This window comes from Erythranthe guttata, chromosome 9, assembly GCF_056151865.1.
Source record: "Erythranthe guttata isolate IM_541 chromosome 9, IM_541, whole genome shotgun sequence".
NCBI lineage: Eukaryota > Viridiplantae > Streptophyta > Magnoliopsida > Lamiales > Phrymaceae > Erythranthe > Erythranthe guttata.
Genome location: NC_142541.1, coordinates 13,677,675 through 13,692,478, shown reverse-complemented (window position 1 = coordinate 13,692,478; position 14,804 = coordinate 13,677,675). Strand labels below are relative to the sequence as shown.

General features: G+C 36.1%; 2 protein-coding genes across 3 annotated transcripts; one reads left to right on the top strand and one right to left on the bottom strand.

Moving 5' to 3' along the window:
- Window positions 1-1,834: 1,834 nt before the first annotated feature.
- On the bottom strand, window positions 1,835-5,568 carry LOC105975520 (transcription factor ICE1). Its single transcript, XM_088822962.1, has 4 exons — window positions 3,990-5,568; window positions 2,908-3,147; window positions 2,644-2,814; window positions 1,835-2,112 (listed from the first exon to the last, which is right to left on the bottom strand). Exons 1-4 carry the CDS (start codon window positions 5,193-5,195, stop codon window positions 2,029-2,031), a joined length of 1,701 nt encoding a protein of 566 aa, XP_088679088.1. The 5' UTR covers window positions 5,196-5,568; the 3' UTR covers window positions 1,835-2,028.
- Window positions 5,569-9,612: 4,044 nt separating this feature from the next.
- On the top strand, window positions 9,613-14,771 carry LOC105975662 (ATP-dependent Clp protease ATP-binding subunit ClpA homolog CD4B, chloroplastic). 2 transcript variants are annotated; one of them, XM_088822960.1, is made up of 10 exons: window positions 9,613-9,774; window positions 10,159-10,746; window positions 10,877-10,992; window positions 11,084-11,203; window positions 11,284-11,469; window positions 11,790-12,005; window positions 12,607-12,824; window positions 12,910-12,985; window positions 13,132-13,221; window positions 13,332-14,771. In XM_088822960.1, exons 2-10 carry the CDS (start codon window positions 10,176-10,178, stop codon window positions 14,514-14,516), a joined length of 2,778 nt encoding a protein of 925 aa, XP_088679086.1. In that variant the 5' UTR covers window positions 9,613-9,774; window positions 10,159-10,175; the 3' UTR covers window positions 14,517-14,771. The 2 variants fall into 2 exon arrangements, with proteins under 2 accessions (XP_088679086.1, XP_012856314.2); XM_013000860.2 differs by having other exon boundaries at window positions 9,713-9,980.
- The last annotated feature ends 33 nt before the right edge of the window (window positions 14,772-14,804 follow it).

The following is a 14,804-nucleotide window of genomic DNA, read 5'->3' as shown; positions in this document are numbered from 1 at the left end:
CCGATTATATAGTGTGGTATAGTCATGTTTACCAAATTATATAAAACAACGAAGATTCCCTATTGTTTACGAAAACAATCCAATCAAAACCCATACAAAAAATAACAATTTTGAATCTAGTTTTAGAAGTCAACTTGAGAACGAGAAGATAGAATATATTCGAATATGACTACAGTCATATTCAACAATAGTCATATTCGAATATGACTTCAGCCATATTCGAAGAATACATAAACATGACTATAGTCATATTCGAACATGACTGTAGTCCTGTTACTGCTGTTGTTCAGATCTGAAAAAAAAATCGAAAAATACATAAATATAGATAGAAAAATAACGAAGGAGAGTCATGGGGAGTCGACGACAGCGGCGATGGTGGCTGTGGTGAAAGAAAGAGAGTGAGAGAGGCGGCGACGGCGGTGGTGGTGGTGGTGGACAAATGTGGAAAAAAAATAAAAAAATGAGAAAGATAACGAAAAAGAGAGAAAGAGCCTTACGTGGAAACGAAGGAGGAGGCGGCGGCAACGAGCGACGACGGTAATGGTTGTGTACAAATCTTTTTGGAGACGATGGCGATGTAAAGAGAGAGAAATCGAGAGAAACAACGAACACGAGAAGATAATAAATCACTAATCGAGTGAATCAACAATAGTCATATTCGAACCAGAGTAGTCACGTTGATGCTGCTGTTTCAGATCTGGAGAGAGAAAAAAAGAAAAAAATCGAAAATAACGAAAGGGAGGGAGGGGGAGGCGACGAAAACGACGGTGAATGACAAAGAGAGTGGGGATGTGGCTACGGTGGTGGTGGTGAACAAATCTGGAAAAAAAAAAGAAAAAAAAACCCTGAGAAATCGAGAGAAAACGAAAAAGAGAAATCTCCATGTAATGCATCCGACGAAGGGCGGCGACGAGGTGGGGGAGGCACCGCTGCCACCACTTGTACGAAGGAGGGCCTCCTGCATTAGGTTTTGGCCGACCGGCGGTTGTAAGGTATTTTTGGCTCCGACGGTGACGAGTGCACGAACAACGGTAACTATGATGAGTGGACTACGGCGGTGGTGTACAAATCTGCAGAAAGTCGGAAAAAGAGAAAAAAAAAAAAAAAGAAAGAAGAAGAGGCGAGATTGAGAACGATAGAGAGAAAAAAAGAGAGAGAGAGGGGAGAGTGAAAGAGTGAAATAAATTATATCACGTTAAAAACCTAATCACATAAGGGCACTTTAGTCTTATCATGATTGGTTATGGGGGTCTCACTAATTAAGAATGAAACTTGGGTGTAGGCAAAAGTCTCTAATAGTCAATTGGGTTTAGCTCAAAATATTTTTCATTTGAGGGGGTATTGCATATTTCCCCTTAATATGTAAATATTAGTTATGTATGTAAATATATAAATAGAATTTCGGTTTTAGGTAAAATTGAATTACCGGAATTTCCGAAAAAAAAAAATCGAATACCGAATTGAATTATCGGCTCGGTATCCCACCCCTACTTATATGATACATAATTGGCTTTAATTTATTTCTTTTTCTTACCTTTTTCCAAATTGAGGGATATTATTATTATTACATTTAAAGAAGGAATATAGTATTTTACTTTATTGGTGTAATGATTTAATAAATCAGTTACCACATTTTGGAGCCATTAGCTAAGAGATGACGTCATTTGTTTTACTTTTTCATCGCTACTTTATATTCTAACCGCCTTATTACAAAAGCTTAAACTCCCGCCAAAAATGGGAGGATAAATAATTACTCAGATGAATTTATTTTTTTATTTTTTATTTTTATGTGAAAATGAAAATGCATAAATTGTTTTACAACAAGCGTAAATTATGTCGCCGGAAATGGCAAAAGCAATTAATTATATGAATCGAACTTTCAGAAATCGAAAAAAATCAAAGCATTCTAGTCTCGGTTGATCTTCGGATCATTCCCCATAAAATAAATAGCCAAAATAAAAAAAATATTGAATTAAAAAAAAAACCGAAACAAGTTTAATTAGGTTTTTCTTCTTCAGACATATGAACTCACAGCATCCCATGAAAGCCAGCCGAATCCAAGAGCAATGCCTTGATTTGTTCCGTGTTCAGTTCTTGCCCTTCTCCCCATTGCTGACATCATCGAAACAAAAAAAAAACGAAAAAGAAAAAAAAAAACGAGTTATGTCAACAAATTCACAGGACAGTGAGTTGTTCGTGCGTGTTTCGTACATATTATAGACAGCAACATAAGTTCGACTTCCTAATTAGAAATAGGAATAAACAGTTAAAATGCGTAACAAAATATATATTATATATACATTATATATTATTAATGAAAAATAAGAATTATTTCACTAAATTCACAGGAAAAGCGCACACAAGTTCTTCGTGCACATTATAGACAGTAACATAAGTTCGACTTCCTAATTAGAAATACGGATTCAACATTTAAAATGCGTACGACATTATATTATATATACATCATATATTATTAAAAAAAAATTATTTCACTAAATTCGTAGGAAAAGCGCACACAAGTTCTTCGTGCATGTTTCGTGCATATCTATAGTGATAAATGTTCAATTTCCTAATTATAAACTACTAATTAAACTATGTAGCAAAATATAAACAAAAGTACGATAATATATTATATATAAATACCTCGGCTCGAAAAATATCCATGGCGAAGCCGTTGAAGCAGCTAATAACGGCTTGCTGTACATCTAGTCCGAGGTTGTCCAAAGCCCTCAAAGTAGACAACAAAAGGCCCTGTCTTTTCCCGCAGAACATGTGTATGTTTACTGCTCTCCCTTCTCTTAGTTTCACCTCAACCTGTCGATTTTGATTATTATTACCGATTTATTTTTACGTTAAGTGGTAAAATATTAAAGATTCAATTTTTTTTTTTTTTAAAATATTTCTTACTCGTGGGGGTTGACCGGTTGGGCTTGAAAGAGGGCTAGCAAAAGCACTGGGGCAAAGCTCCTCTTTGATACGGGCGGATAGTCCGGGAGTTGTTGGGGTTAACGGGTAGAAGCTCGTACTTGGAGTGGCTGAAGAGCTGCCACCTGGCGTTGACTCGAGTTCGTTGTGTAGGTTGTTGATCTTCTGCAGAAGCTCTTTCAAGTAATCAATTGCATCCCCTAGTATCGAAGCTCTGTCCATCTACAATACGAGAGAGAGGTAAAAAAAACGTAATTTATAATGTAATAAATCTTTAAGGAACTACAGATACATATATGATATACAAGAATCTTGATTTTTTTATTATTTTTTTTATGAATCCAAAAGATAAATGAAATTCATTTTCTGTGACGCATGCGTGCGCATTCAGTGCGCGTTTTTCTGAGAAATTATTACAAAAAAAAGAAAGGATCTTGCACCAGCAAGAAAATGTTTCCTTAGGGGAATCAAAAACATGTTTTTAAGGAAACGTAGGCATAGTTTCCAACTTTTGTCGTCGTAAATAAACGTTAACCAGTGAATTCTTTATTCGTGTTAAGCACGAGCGATGCACGTGCACGATACTATACATACAAGAAAAAAAAAGAAACATATAACAGCTAGCAATATAAATGACAAAATGCTGATTCGATATAAAAAATCAGTAAATTTTCGGGCTCGATACTAGTGAAAAAAATTCAATTATATCTCATTTCAGTATGTCAGACAAGAAATAAATTCCAGAGTACACAAATATCTTAAATTTTCCTGTCTGTGGTCCAAAAATGCAATGAAAAATAAATAAAATAAAATAAATAAAAATAAATAAATCACTTCATAGTTTACATGTGATTCAAATAAATGCTATTGCAAGTCCCTCAATCAATATCATGCCCAATCGAAAGTTGCATCTCATTAAATTATCGCAAATCTGCTACTCAACGGCCACAAAAAAATTAAATTAAATCGAAATTAAATTAACGAGAACGACAAGAAAAAATAAAAAATAAAACATGTCGAAAAAAAAATAAAAAATTCACGGGCATAAGGAATTTTAAGTTTACCTTGCTGATCTTGGGGACGACGGACCTCAATGTGTACAATCGATCGTTGAGCTTCTTCCTCCGCCGCCTCTCCGCCATCAGATTCTTTGCCGGAAGGCCCTTCTTCTTGCCCTTTTGATCACCGCCGCCGTTGATCGCGGTGGTGGCATTCGAACTGTTTCCATTTCCGACGTTGTTTTTATTTTCCAAGAATTGGTCGTCAGAATCGTAGTTCATGAAACTAGAGCATCCGTCGATGCTGACGTCTTCGAGAAAATCATCGACGCTGATTGTTTTCCTTTTCTTCGCATTGTCATCGCTCGAAAGCTCCACATGAACTGCACTAGCAATTGGGGGTTTCGAGATAATCTGATTTTCTTGAACCCCTAAATCCAAACACCCCAAATTGGCAAGATTCTTTCTTGCAGCCCTTTTTTGGAATAGAGTGGGCTGTGCTGCAGCACCCCCATTTGTGGTGAAATTATCGAGTGGTTTGAGAATCTTGGATCTATTTAACAACAGTTGATTCTCATTATTCAAATTCACATTCTCAAATTGGAATCCACTATTCCCAAATTGGGGAAAATTGGTTGAGACGAATTGGGGATTAGGGCTCAAATTGAGGGAGCCCAATTGGGAATTGGAATTGGAATTGGAACCCAAATCAGTGAAACCAAAGGGTTGATAGCCACTCTCGCAACCCAAATCGAAGGTTTGATCCAAAGGGTGGTGGTTGTTGATTAGGGTTTTTGTTGGGTGGTGGTGGAAGTAGTTTACCTGGTGGTGGTGATCGAGGTTGTTGAAAATCGACGCCGGCGATGGAGAGCATGAGGCGGAGGAATCCACCGCCTGTAGGAGGAGGTGGTTGTGGTTGTCGGCGGCGGCGGTTTCTGTGAAGGTCGGCGAGAATGGGATTTCGTGGTGGCCGTGCATGGCGGCGACGGCGGCGGCGGCGGAGTTGGCGGCGGTGGTGGTTAAGTACCAGTCGTGTTGGTCTGCTTGTGCTTCTTCGAGCATGGACTTGAATGTGGAGAGTGCTCCGATTTCGATTTCTTGTTTGTTGTCTAACCCTGCTGCACCACCGCCGCCGCCGCCACCACCACCACCACCGCCGCCGCCGCCGCCGTTGTTGATGATGGTGTTCTGAGGCCAAGAAGAGGTTTGGTCGTCGTCCCCTCTGCCGCCAGCTTCCATATTCCAGAGCATGCTGTTAACTCTCGACAACATTCTTTCAACTAACTTCCTTTTCCTCTTAAAAATGGAATCTTTAATTTTTTTTTTCTTTTGTCTTAATTAGTGTGTTTCAAGAAAAGGAAAATCTTGATCATGAAAAACACACACTCAGAGAGAGAGAGAGAGAGAGAGAGATGGTTTTCTCAGAAAAGGGAACTGTCTTTGTTCGAGTGAGGCAGTGTGAAAAGCTTCCAACGTTCAATTTTGCAGGGAATATAAATTTATTTATATATATATATATATATATATATAGAGAGAGAGAGAGAGAGAGAGAGAGAGAGAGAGAGAGAGGATGTTTGTCACAGTGTAGTGTAAAAGTTCAACATATATGGAACCTTGTACATAGGTTTTTGTGGCTTTTTTACATATATATATATATATATATATATATATATATATATATATATATATATATATATATATATATATATATATATATATATATATATAAATAAATAATATGTATGTATATATCTCACGTGAGATGTTAAGGGAAGTAAGGCCTGATTTCTGGTTTGTGTTGTGTGTGTATATTATTTGTGTACAAAAATGAGGATGTAAGCAAATGATTACAATACAGCTAATTTCAGTGGCAACAATACAAAGGAGGGCTTATTGTATATCTTTCTCAATTAAATCAGCACCATTTTTTGCTTTCTTTCAGCATAACTTGTCAATAATACCCCTTCTTATTCACTTTATACGTATATATTATATTTAAGTTGATAATTAAGTTAATAATCAAGCAGAATAATTGATAAATCAGTTTAGAATATGTGAATTTTCCATTCCATTTTTAACTTGATAATTAAGTATACATGTTTATTTATGTGTAAATTATATATAATATATTTTTAATTTATTTTATTTTATTATGATAGTGGGGGTCTATATTACAACTTTAAATTGGGTTATTTATGAATGATTTTTTTTAAGTGCTACTATACTCTGTGTATTTCACCAAGTGTAGAATTCAGAAGATTGTTTAAGATAGGAAAATATTTATGTTAGTTCTTACAAAAAGGTGGTTGTCGTTCGATGAGAAATAACGTGGTATTACCATCTTAATCACGTGAGTTTTGAAAAAGTAATGACAGGTCGGAAACTGCGTGGAGCATGATTTTGAGACAATTATACAGATAAGAACTGACATAAGAGCGTTATTATCCATGGATTTTGCATTAATGATAATAATATAGGTAAATTACATTCACACCCCTGTAGTATCGGTAATTACAATCACCATCCTGAAACATTGTTAGAAACCCTAACATAATAATGCATTGGATAGGTCATTCCATTAGAGGTCTAACGGACTGTTAGTTTCATGTAGTGGTGGGGACAACATAGAGCTAGATGGTGACATGACTCTCATAATATTTCATAAATTCTTATATAAAAATTATTTTATATAAGATTTATAAATTTTCGTATGTGGTAGCATTAACGGCCCCGCAGAAAAAAATATATAGTGCATATCGGTCCCCAGGACATGAAATCTTGGGTCCGATAATTGTTTCAAGGGTGTAGTTGTAATTACCAATACCACAATGACCTTAAAGTTATTTTAGCTTACCTCAGAGGTGTATGTGTAATAATAATAATAATAATAATAATAATAATAATAATAATAATAATAATAATAATAATAATAATAATAATAATAATAATAATAATGTAATAGTTTGTATAAACATGTATTATCGAATTTAATAAACATCATTTAATTGGGTAACTAAATCATTATAGCAAAGCATATACAAGCCACAAAGGCATCTACCAACTTGGTGAATAATATATATATCAAAATATAGGTAATATAAATGAGTGTGTTGTCTATCAACCAATTCAAAGTAAGGATGATAAATAAAAGATAGATATCTAGTTAAAAACTATAATTTGCAGTTGGTCCATTTTAGGCTATAGTAATAATAAATACCTTTTTTTTTTATTTTTTTATTTTCCCTCAAGTAGTACAAATGTACAATTTATCACTTCTCCATTTCCTTGTGAACTATTTAATGTTGCTTTTCCATATGTAGGAACCCCCATCTAAGAACAAGCGCGCGTAGAAGTCTTTTTATATGTAAGAGTAATAAACGCTAGGTAAAAAATGTTATGGTAATTTAAGAAACTCTAGTTGCATTTTTGTAAAAAAAATTTCATCTCCTATTTTCCACTATTTTTTTACTTTTATAGTAAATCAGATTTACAAATCGGGTAGCAAAACTTAACTTTTTTAGTGCAATTTTAGTAATTTAAATTTCACAACTAATTATTTTAATACAATTTAATTATCATATATTTAAATCTCATTTAATGCTAACCGTGCATCGCACGGAGAGAATTGCTAGTATAAAGATATAAACAATGCCAAAAACTAGGTTTTTTTATATATTATATAATATATATATATATAAAAGTAATGTATATTATATATTCTTTATAAGTGTATATTTCGTAGAAAAAAAAAGGAATCTTCATAATTAATTTTTGGAAATTAAATTGGATAGAAAACTGGAAATTTCAATTTTATTTTATATAATTCCAATTCAAATAAAAAAATATCGAATATTTTTGGAAATAGAAATTTTAGAAATCGAAATGAAAAAAATTATTCCAAAGTCAGAATTTTTCAGATTGAAACCGTCGAAAATTGGAAATTCGGTTCCGACTATCACCCATAATACAAACTTTACACAAGGACATGTTAAGCAAGTTCAATGGTTTGAATTTTTAAATACAAAATATTGTAGCAAATTAACCAATGCATCTCCTTTCTTATCAACTATATTTTTATTTTATTATTTTAAAACATAATTATTATTTTGGTTGTGACGTGGAAAACTAGGTTTTGCCAATCTATAAAGACAACAAAATTATGTTGGGCCCAACATTCTTCCGTATTTTCATTTCCCACCCATTTCTTTTCCCTCAAGCCTTAAACATGGCCCTACTTATTCAAAGTTTTCCAACTATATGGTCCATATAAGAGAATCTTATTTCTATTTTCCTTCTTGTCATTATTTGTAATTAAATATTCAAATGACAAAATAGGAATCCTTTGTAATAAAAGAGTCGTGTCTTATTTAAAAATCATCTAAAAACAAAAAGAGAGAAATTCAATTGTAACTTTACTTTGTTTTTTTAGCTTGTTAAGTATTTATTTGTGTATTCTCTAGATTCTTGTATTTAGATTGATGTCATAGTTACATACATCTCTTAAAACCCTTTGTTAGTAATTGGTCAAAGTCTAAAGAGTCAATTCGTCAATTATACTTTACCAATTGCCTTGAGTAGATTAAACAAAAATTAGACAGAAAACACATGGATAGGTTACTGCACGAGAGTTAGATGATCCATACACGTGGAGTGTGCACCCGAATCACAAACTTGCAAAATTGAATTACGTGAACTAAGTCGGATGCTGATTCGGCGGAAACGCCTCTGAAACTCAAGCCAGATGCTAAATAAAAGTAGGTAAGAGTTGAGAGCAAGTACTGGATAGAGTTATTAGAACATGCCTATGACAATGAGTTTGTGGTCTTATTTACATTGAATTAGTGCTAATCATAGTGTAACTCTATTTAAATCTAGAGTATAATTCTAATTAGATCTTAACAGTGTAATGATTGAAACTCTTTTAGTAATAATTCCTTTAAATTTTGGGCCCTTAGCTGTCGATGGAATATAGACAAATATTTAATGGGCCCATTGTAGGCCCAATTAGACGTATTTATATATATATATATATATATATATATATATATATATTTAGTTTAATGAAATATCAAATTTATCGAATTAATAATTTAACACGTTATCATCATGCCAACATCGAAAAAATATATTATTTAGGTGGTGTTATTAATTTATCGAGATTTTACTGTTATATTAGTAAGACATTTGCTTGACAATGTTTTTCACTTACTCAAACTTGTTACAAAAGTTATAGTTTGTAATTAAATGCTATTATTTCATTAAATTAATGTACCTTCCATTAGGGGTAAATAAAAAAAAACTATTTTATTTTTATTCTTATTGTTATATCTTAATTATGTTAAATAAAAGATTTATTATAAATACAAATAACATTTAATCTAAAAAAATCAATATATTTAAATACGAGATTTAATAAAATCAACCCAACATCATACATTTTTTTTTCATTAAAAAAAAATAATAATGACAATACATGTACTTACTTAAACTCGCTATAAAAGTCAAAGCCCACATCTAAATGATATTATTTCATGAAATTGCTATACCCTTTCCCACTAAAGAAAACAATTTTATTCTTGAAATTTGAAACCATATCTTAATTACATTAATTTTTTTTATAATATATATAATACAATAGTGTAACAAAATTTTATAGAAATTTTAATTAGAGAAACGAACATTATTATTTGTTGGTAATGAGAAAATCAATTCAATTTAATCTAACAAACAACAAACTTCTACAAGTTTGGTAGGGATATTTATATCCTGTATGGCGGTGCACCGTAGTCAATGAAGGTAGCGTATAAGAAAAAACAGTAGAAAGGTAAAGCGTGAAGATAAATAAATCCAGGTAAAAGAGCAATTCGTTCATCCACATTCATCTATATATCTGTATAATTTGCCCCTCCGTTTTGGAAAATTCCGCCCGAAAGTTTTTAGGGGCCTCTCTCTCTCTCTAAAACTACGCAGATACCCTATTTCTCCGTTTTTCTCTCTCTAAAATTTGTTTCTGGCTTGATTTTAATTTCGATTAATCCTGGTCTGTTATTCATTCAGGTGAGATATATTTATGTTCTGCGCTCGATTTACGTATATGTGCTGCATTTATAGTAATGGGGGTTCTCAATTAGGGTTCAATTTAGGGTTTTTGTTGGAAAAAAATTGGGTCTTGTTATAGTTTCGCAGAAGTATTTTTTTTTTTGTTTTCTAATTCTCTATAACATATAATACGCAGGACTAATTGGGGGAGATATGACGCATGCTTTAATTCGACCGACCAATTTGCCTTCTTCAGTAGTTTTGGGAAACAATGGGCAGTTGAATGGATCTAATAAAGCAAGAAAGGCACCGACTATGTTGTGCAGCACACAATCGACTGCCATTCGGTTGCAGAGTTTCTCGGGATTGCGTCGAGCTAATTCGTTAGATATAATGGTGTGGCAACCTCGCCACACTCTCCAATCGAAGGTGGCAGCTGCGATAGCACCTGTGAGGCAAGGTAGAAAGTCGCGGATGGCTCCACGAGCCATGTTCGAGCGCTTCACGGAGAAAGCGATAAAAGTGATTATGCTCGCGCAGGAAGAGGCGAGGCGGCTCGGCCATAATTTCGTCGGAACCGAGCAGATCTTGTTGGGCCTTATCGGTGAGGGCAGTGGAATTGCTGCAAAGGTCATCAAGTCGATGGGGATAAATTTGAAAGATGCGCGTGTAGAGGTGGAGAAAATTATTGGAAGGGGCAGTGGATTTGTTGCTGTGGAGATTCCTTTCACACCTCGTGCGAAGCGTGTTCTTGAACTCGCTCTCGAAGAAGCCCGCCAGCTCGGTAACTAGTTCGAATGACTGTTTTAAGATTTTTTGATTTCCGGGATTTTTCATTAGGGTGGTTTACTTTAAAGTAGTTGTCAATATGCACTGGTTTTGGATTTAGAGATTTGCATTTGTTTCTTGTTCAGGTCACAATTACATTGGATCAGAGCACGTGCTTCTTGGATTACTGCGCGAGGGTGAAGGTGTGGCTGCACGTGTACTCGAGAACTTAGGGGCTGACCCTAACAATATTCGAACTCAGGCAAGTTTAGTTTGCTACTTTCGGTTTATCCACGTTCTGAGTGTTCTGTGATTACACTGAAAACTGAATTATGATGCATTTGAGTAAGCAGGTTATTAGAATGGTGGGTGAAAGCGTAGAGGCTGTTGCTGTTAAGGGAGACGGAAACTCGAACGGCAAAATGCCTACTTTGGAGGAGTATGGTACTAATTTGACGAAGCTCGCTGAGGAGGTTGGTTTTTATAGCTTCTCAATTGTCTGAGGTGGTTACGTATGGACAATAACGAAAGCTGGTGATATTGTTTTTTTTAGGGTAAACTAGACCCTGTTGTTGGAAGGGCGGCTCAAATCGAACGTGTCACTCAAATATTGGGACGGCGCACAAAAAATAATCCTTGCCTTATTGGAGAACCTGGTGTTGGAAAAACAGCTATTGCAGAAGGCCTTGCCCAGAGAATAGCCAATGGTGATGTTCCAGAGACTATCGAGGGTAAAAAGGTAAACTAGTCTTGATAACCTTTGTTATATGAAATACTGGAAAATGGCATCTTTCTTATTCTTGAAGAATAATAATAAGGCTCTGTGATTGAATACTGGTTGGTGATTATTATCCATCTTGATTCAGTGAGGTTACATACTAGATAGTCGAGCCAATATTATTTGGCATTATACTTTCAGAAGTTAGCATTTTTTGGGTTTCGGTTGAAAATTAATTCTGTCGCGCTGGAATATATTTTCACTCGGGAATCGTTTTTATTTACCTTTCTCTCATATTTTTCGTTTTCAAAATGATAATGGTTTCGTTTGTATCATTACAGGTTATTACCCTGGATATGGGTCTTCTTGTTGCCGGGACCAAGTACCGTGGTGAATTTGAGGAAAGGTTAAAGAAGCTGATGGAGGAGATTAAGCAAAGCGATGACATCATCCTCTTTATTGATGAGGTGCACACATTGATTGGAGCAGGAGCTGCTGAAGGGGCAATTGACGCTGCAAACATCTTGAAGCCTGCATTAGCTCGTGGCGAACTTCAGGTTAGCTAAGAACATCATAATTGCACCCCTTAGATGAATAATACGGCATAAAAAGGACTTCATTACCAAATAGTTGCAGAACTAAGGTTGTCTTTAAAATGATCAAGAGTTGATTGGTTCAAGTTGTGAATAACTTCTACATATAGCCAAAGAAGGGCACACCCCCCTTCCCCCGTTAAAAAAATAATAAATTAAAAAAAACACGTTATTGATGTGCAAGCAAGATTGCACTCCTACTTTGTCCATTACACAATGCATTTATATTTTCATTTTAATGGTTAAACGAAGTATTTGGTAGGTAAACGGTTATGTCATGCAGATAAAAAATATATGGAAGCATGTGTCTACCAATTTTTCATAGATAGTTCGATACACTAAAATGAAAGAAACTACGCCTGCGGGCTTAACTGTTAATTTTACTGCTGGCTAAATGCACCGTGACAGTGGCTTGGTCTCTACTTAAGTACATGAAGATCCTGGTGAAAAAATAATGAAGAAATTCCAATAGTTTAGCCTTGTTGTTTGTACTTTTTGGTTCTTATTGTTTTCTCATATGCAGTCATTATTAGTTGTGCTTAAGCTGAACTTTTATCATTTTCAGTGTATCGGCGCGACTACCCTGGATGAATATCGTAAGCATATTGAAAAGGACCCTGCACTAGAAAGAAGGTTCCAGCCTGTCAAGGTACCTGAACCCACAGTAGATGAAGCTATTCAGATTCTTAAAGGTCTTCGAGAACGTTACGAGATTCACCACAAGCTCCGCTACACTGATGAATCTTTAGTTGCTGCAGCGCAGTTGGCTCATCAGTATATCAGGTATGTAGTAGGAAGATTGACAAGACCATCTGTTTGATGACATCATGATTAATTACGTTTTATAAAACCTATGCATTTTTTACAGTGACCGGTTTTTGCCTGACAAAGCAATTGACTTGATTGATGAAGCTGGTTCACGAGTCCGACTTCGTCATGCACAGGTACACACTCCTTGCTTGGAACTGCCGTTTTCCTTTTTCATTAGGCTCTGTTTGGTTTGTGGGATTTTCTTTACCCAAGCATACGTGTTTGTTGAGGTTTTGCCATGAAACCTTATATTTTATATTCACGCTTTTGTTTTTTACAGCTCCCTGAGGAAGCCAGAGAACTCGAGAAAGAGCTCAGGCAGATTACCAAGGAGAAGAACGAAGCTGTTCGAGGTCAAGACTTTGAGAAGGTAGTTACATATTCTGTTATTCATGATACCATTGCAACTCTCTGTTATAGTTAAGGTTTAGGGATTATAAATACATATTGTTAACTTTTAGATGGTCTTAATCTTTGTAGGCTGGTGAACTACGAGATAGAGAAATGGATTTCAAGGCACAGATATCCGCCCTCATAGACAAAAACAAAGAGATGACAAAGGCAGAAAACGAGACAGGTGACGGAGGCGCAATAGTAACTGAAGTAGACATCCAGCACATTGTAGCCTCGTGGACCGGCATCCCGGTGGATAAAGTCTCCACCGACGAATCCGACCGCCTCCTCAAGATGGAGGACACCCTCCACACCCGTGTCATCGGTCAAGACGAGGCGGTCAAAGCCATAAGCCGGGCCATCCGCCGGGCCCGTGTGGGCCTCAAGAACCCCAACCGCCCCATCGCCAGCTTCATCTTCTCGGGCCCCACAGGTGTCGGAAAATCCGAGCTGGCGAAATCTCTTGCCACCTACTACTTCGGGTCCGAAGAAGCCATGATCAGGCTCGACATGTCCGAGTTCATGGAGAGGCACACCGTATCGAAACTCATAGGATCGCCACCCGGTTACGTGGGGTACACCGAGGGCGGGCAGCTGACCGAAGCCGTTCGCCGCCGCCCGTACACGGTTGTGCTTTTTGACGAGATCGAAAAAGCCCACCCCGATGTATTCAACATGATGCTTCAAATTCTTGAAGACGGGCGTTTGACCGATAGTAAAGGTCGGACGGTCGACTTCAAGAATACCCTTTTGATCATGACTTCGAACGTTGGCTCTAGCGTGATCGAAAAGGGTGGCCGTAGGATCGGTTTCGATCTCGATTACGACGAGAAGGATAGCAGTTACAACAGGATCAAGAGCCTTGTGACTGAGGAGCTGAAGCAGTATTTCAGGCCAGAGTTTTTGAATAGGCTTGACGAAATGATTGTGTTTAGGCAGCTAACAAAGCTTGAAGTGAAGGAAATAGCTGATATTATGCTGAAAGAGGTGTTTGTGAGATTGAAGGATAAGGATATCGAGCTTCAAGTGACTGAGAGGTTTAGGGATAGGGTGGTTGACGAAGGGTACGACCCCAGCTATGGGGCTAGGCCGCTTAGACGAGCTATTATGAGGCTTTTGGAGGATAGCATGGCGGAGAAAATGCTTGGCGGTGAAATTAAGGAAGGTGATTCGGTTATTGTTGACGTTGATTCTGATGGGAAGGTGGTTGTTCTCAATGGTAGTAACGGTGCTCCGTCGGAAATGGCTGAGGAGCCGGTTGTGTTTGTCTAGATGTGGGCCCCATTGGTCTTTTTTTCTGCACTGTTTCTGCTGATTTTTCTAGCTTCGTAAAGTGATTGGTTCGAAGCCAGTCCAAGAAAATGATAGTTTTGAGGCATTTAACTTAAAAATTAGCCTAGATGGTAGACTCTTATTTATTTATACTGAACAATGTGCAGATTTGTAGTCTTATTGGTTAAGTATTATTTCTTATTTTATGTTTGGTAGAAACAGTTTGAATTTATTATTATTTTTTTTTTTCTTCAAGTCTGCAGTGATCTATGCAGTCCTACATTTGAA

What these genes read in the sequence shown, in the direction of transcription:
- LOC105975520 (XM_088822962.1), bottom strand. Translation starts at nt 5,195, where the DNA reads ATGTTGTCGAGAGTTAACAGCATGCTCTGGAATATGGAAGCTGGCGGC. An exon ending in TCGTCCCCAAGATCAGCAAG is followed by an intron (nt 3,148 to 3,989) that starts GTAAACTTAAAA and finishes CTCGTATTGTAG; the next exon opens with ATGGACAGAGCTTCGATACT. An exon ending in TGGATATTTTTCGAGCCGAG is followed by an intron (nt 2,113 to 2,643) that starts GTATTTATATAT and finishes CGATGATGTCAG; the next exon opens with CAATGGGGAGAAGGGCAAGA.
- LOC105975662 (XM_088822960.1), top strand. Translation starts at nt 10,176, where the DNA reads ATGACGCATGCTTTAATTCGACCGACCAATTTGCCTTCTTCAGTAGTT. An exon ending in CTAACAATATTCGAACTCAG is followed by an intron (nt 10,993 to 11,083) that starts GCAAGTTTAGTT and finishes TTGAGTAAGCAG; the next exon opens with GTTATTAGAATGGTGGGTGA. An exon ending in TGACGAAGCTCGCTGAGGAG is followed by an intron (nt 11,204 to 11,283) that starts GTTGGTTTTTAT and finishes TGTTTTTTTTAG; the next exon opens with GGTAAACTAGACCCTGTTGT.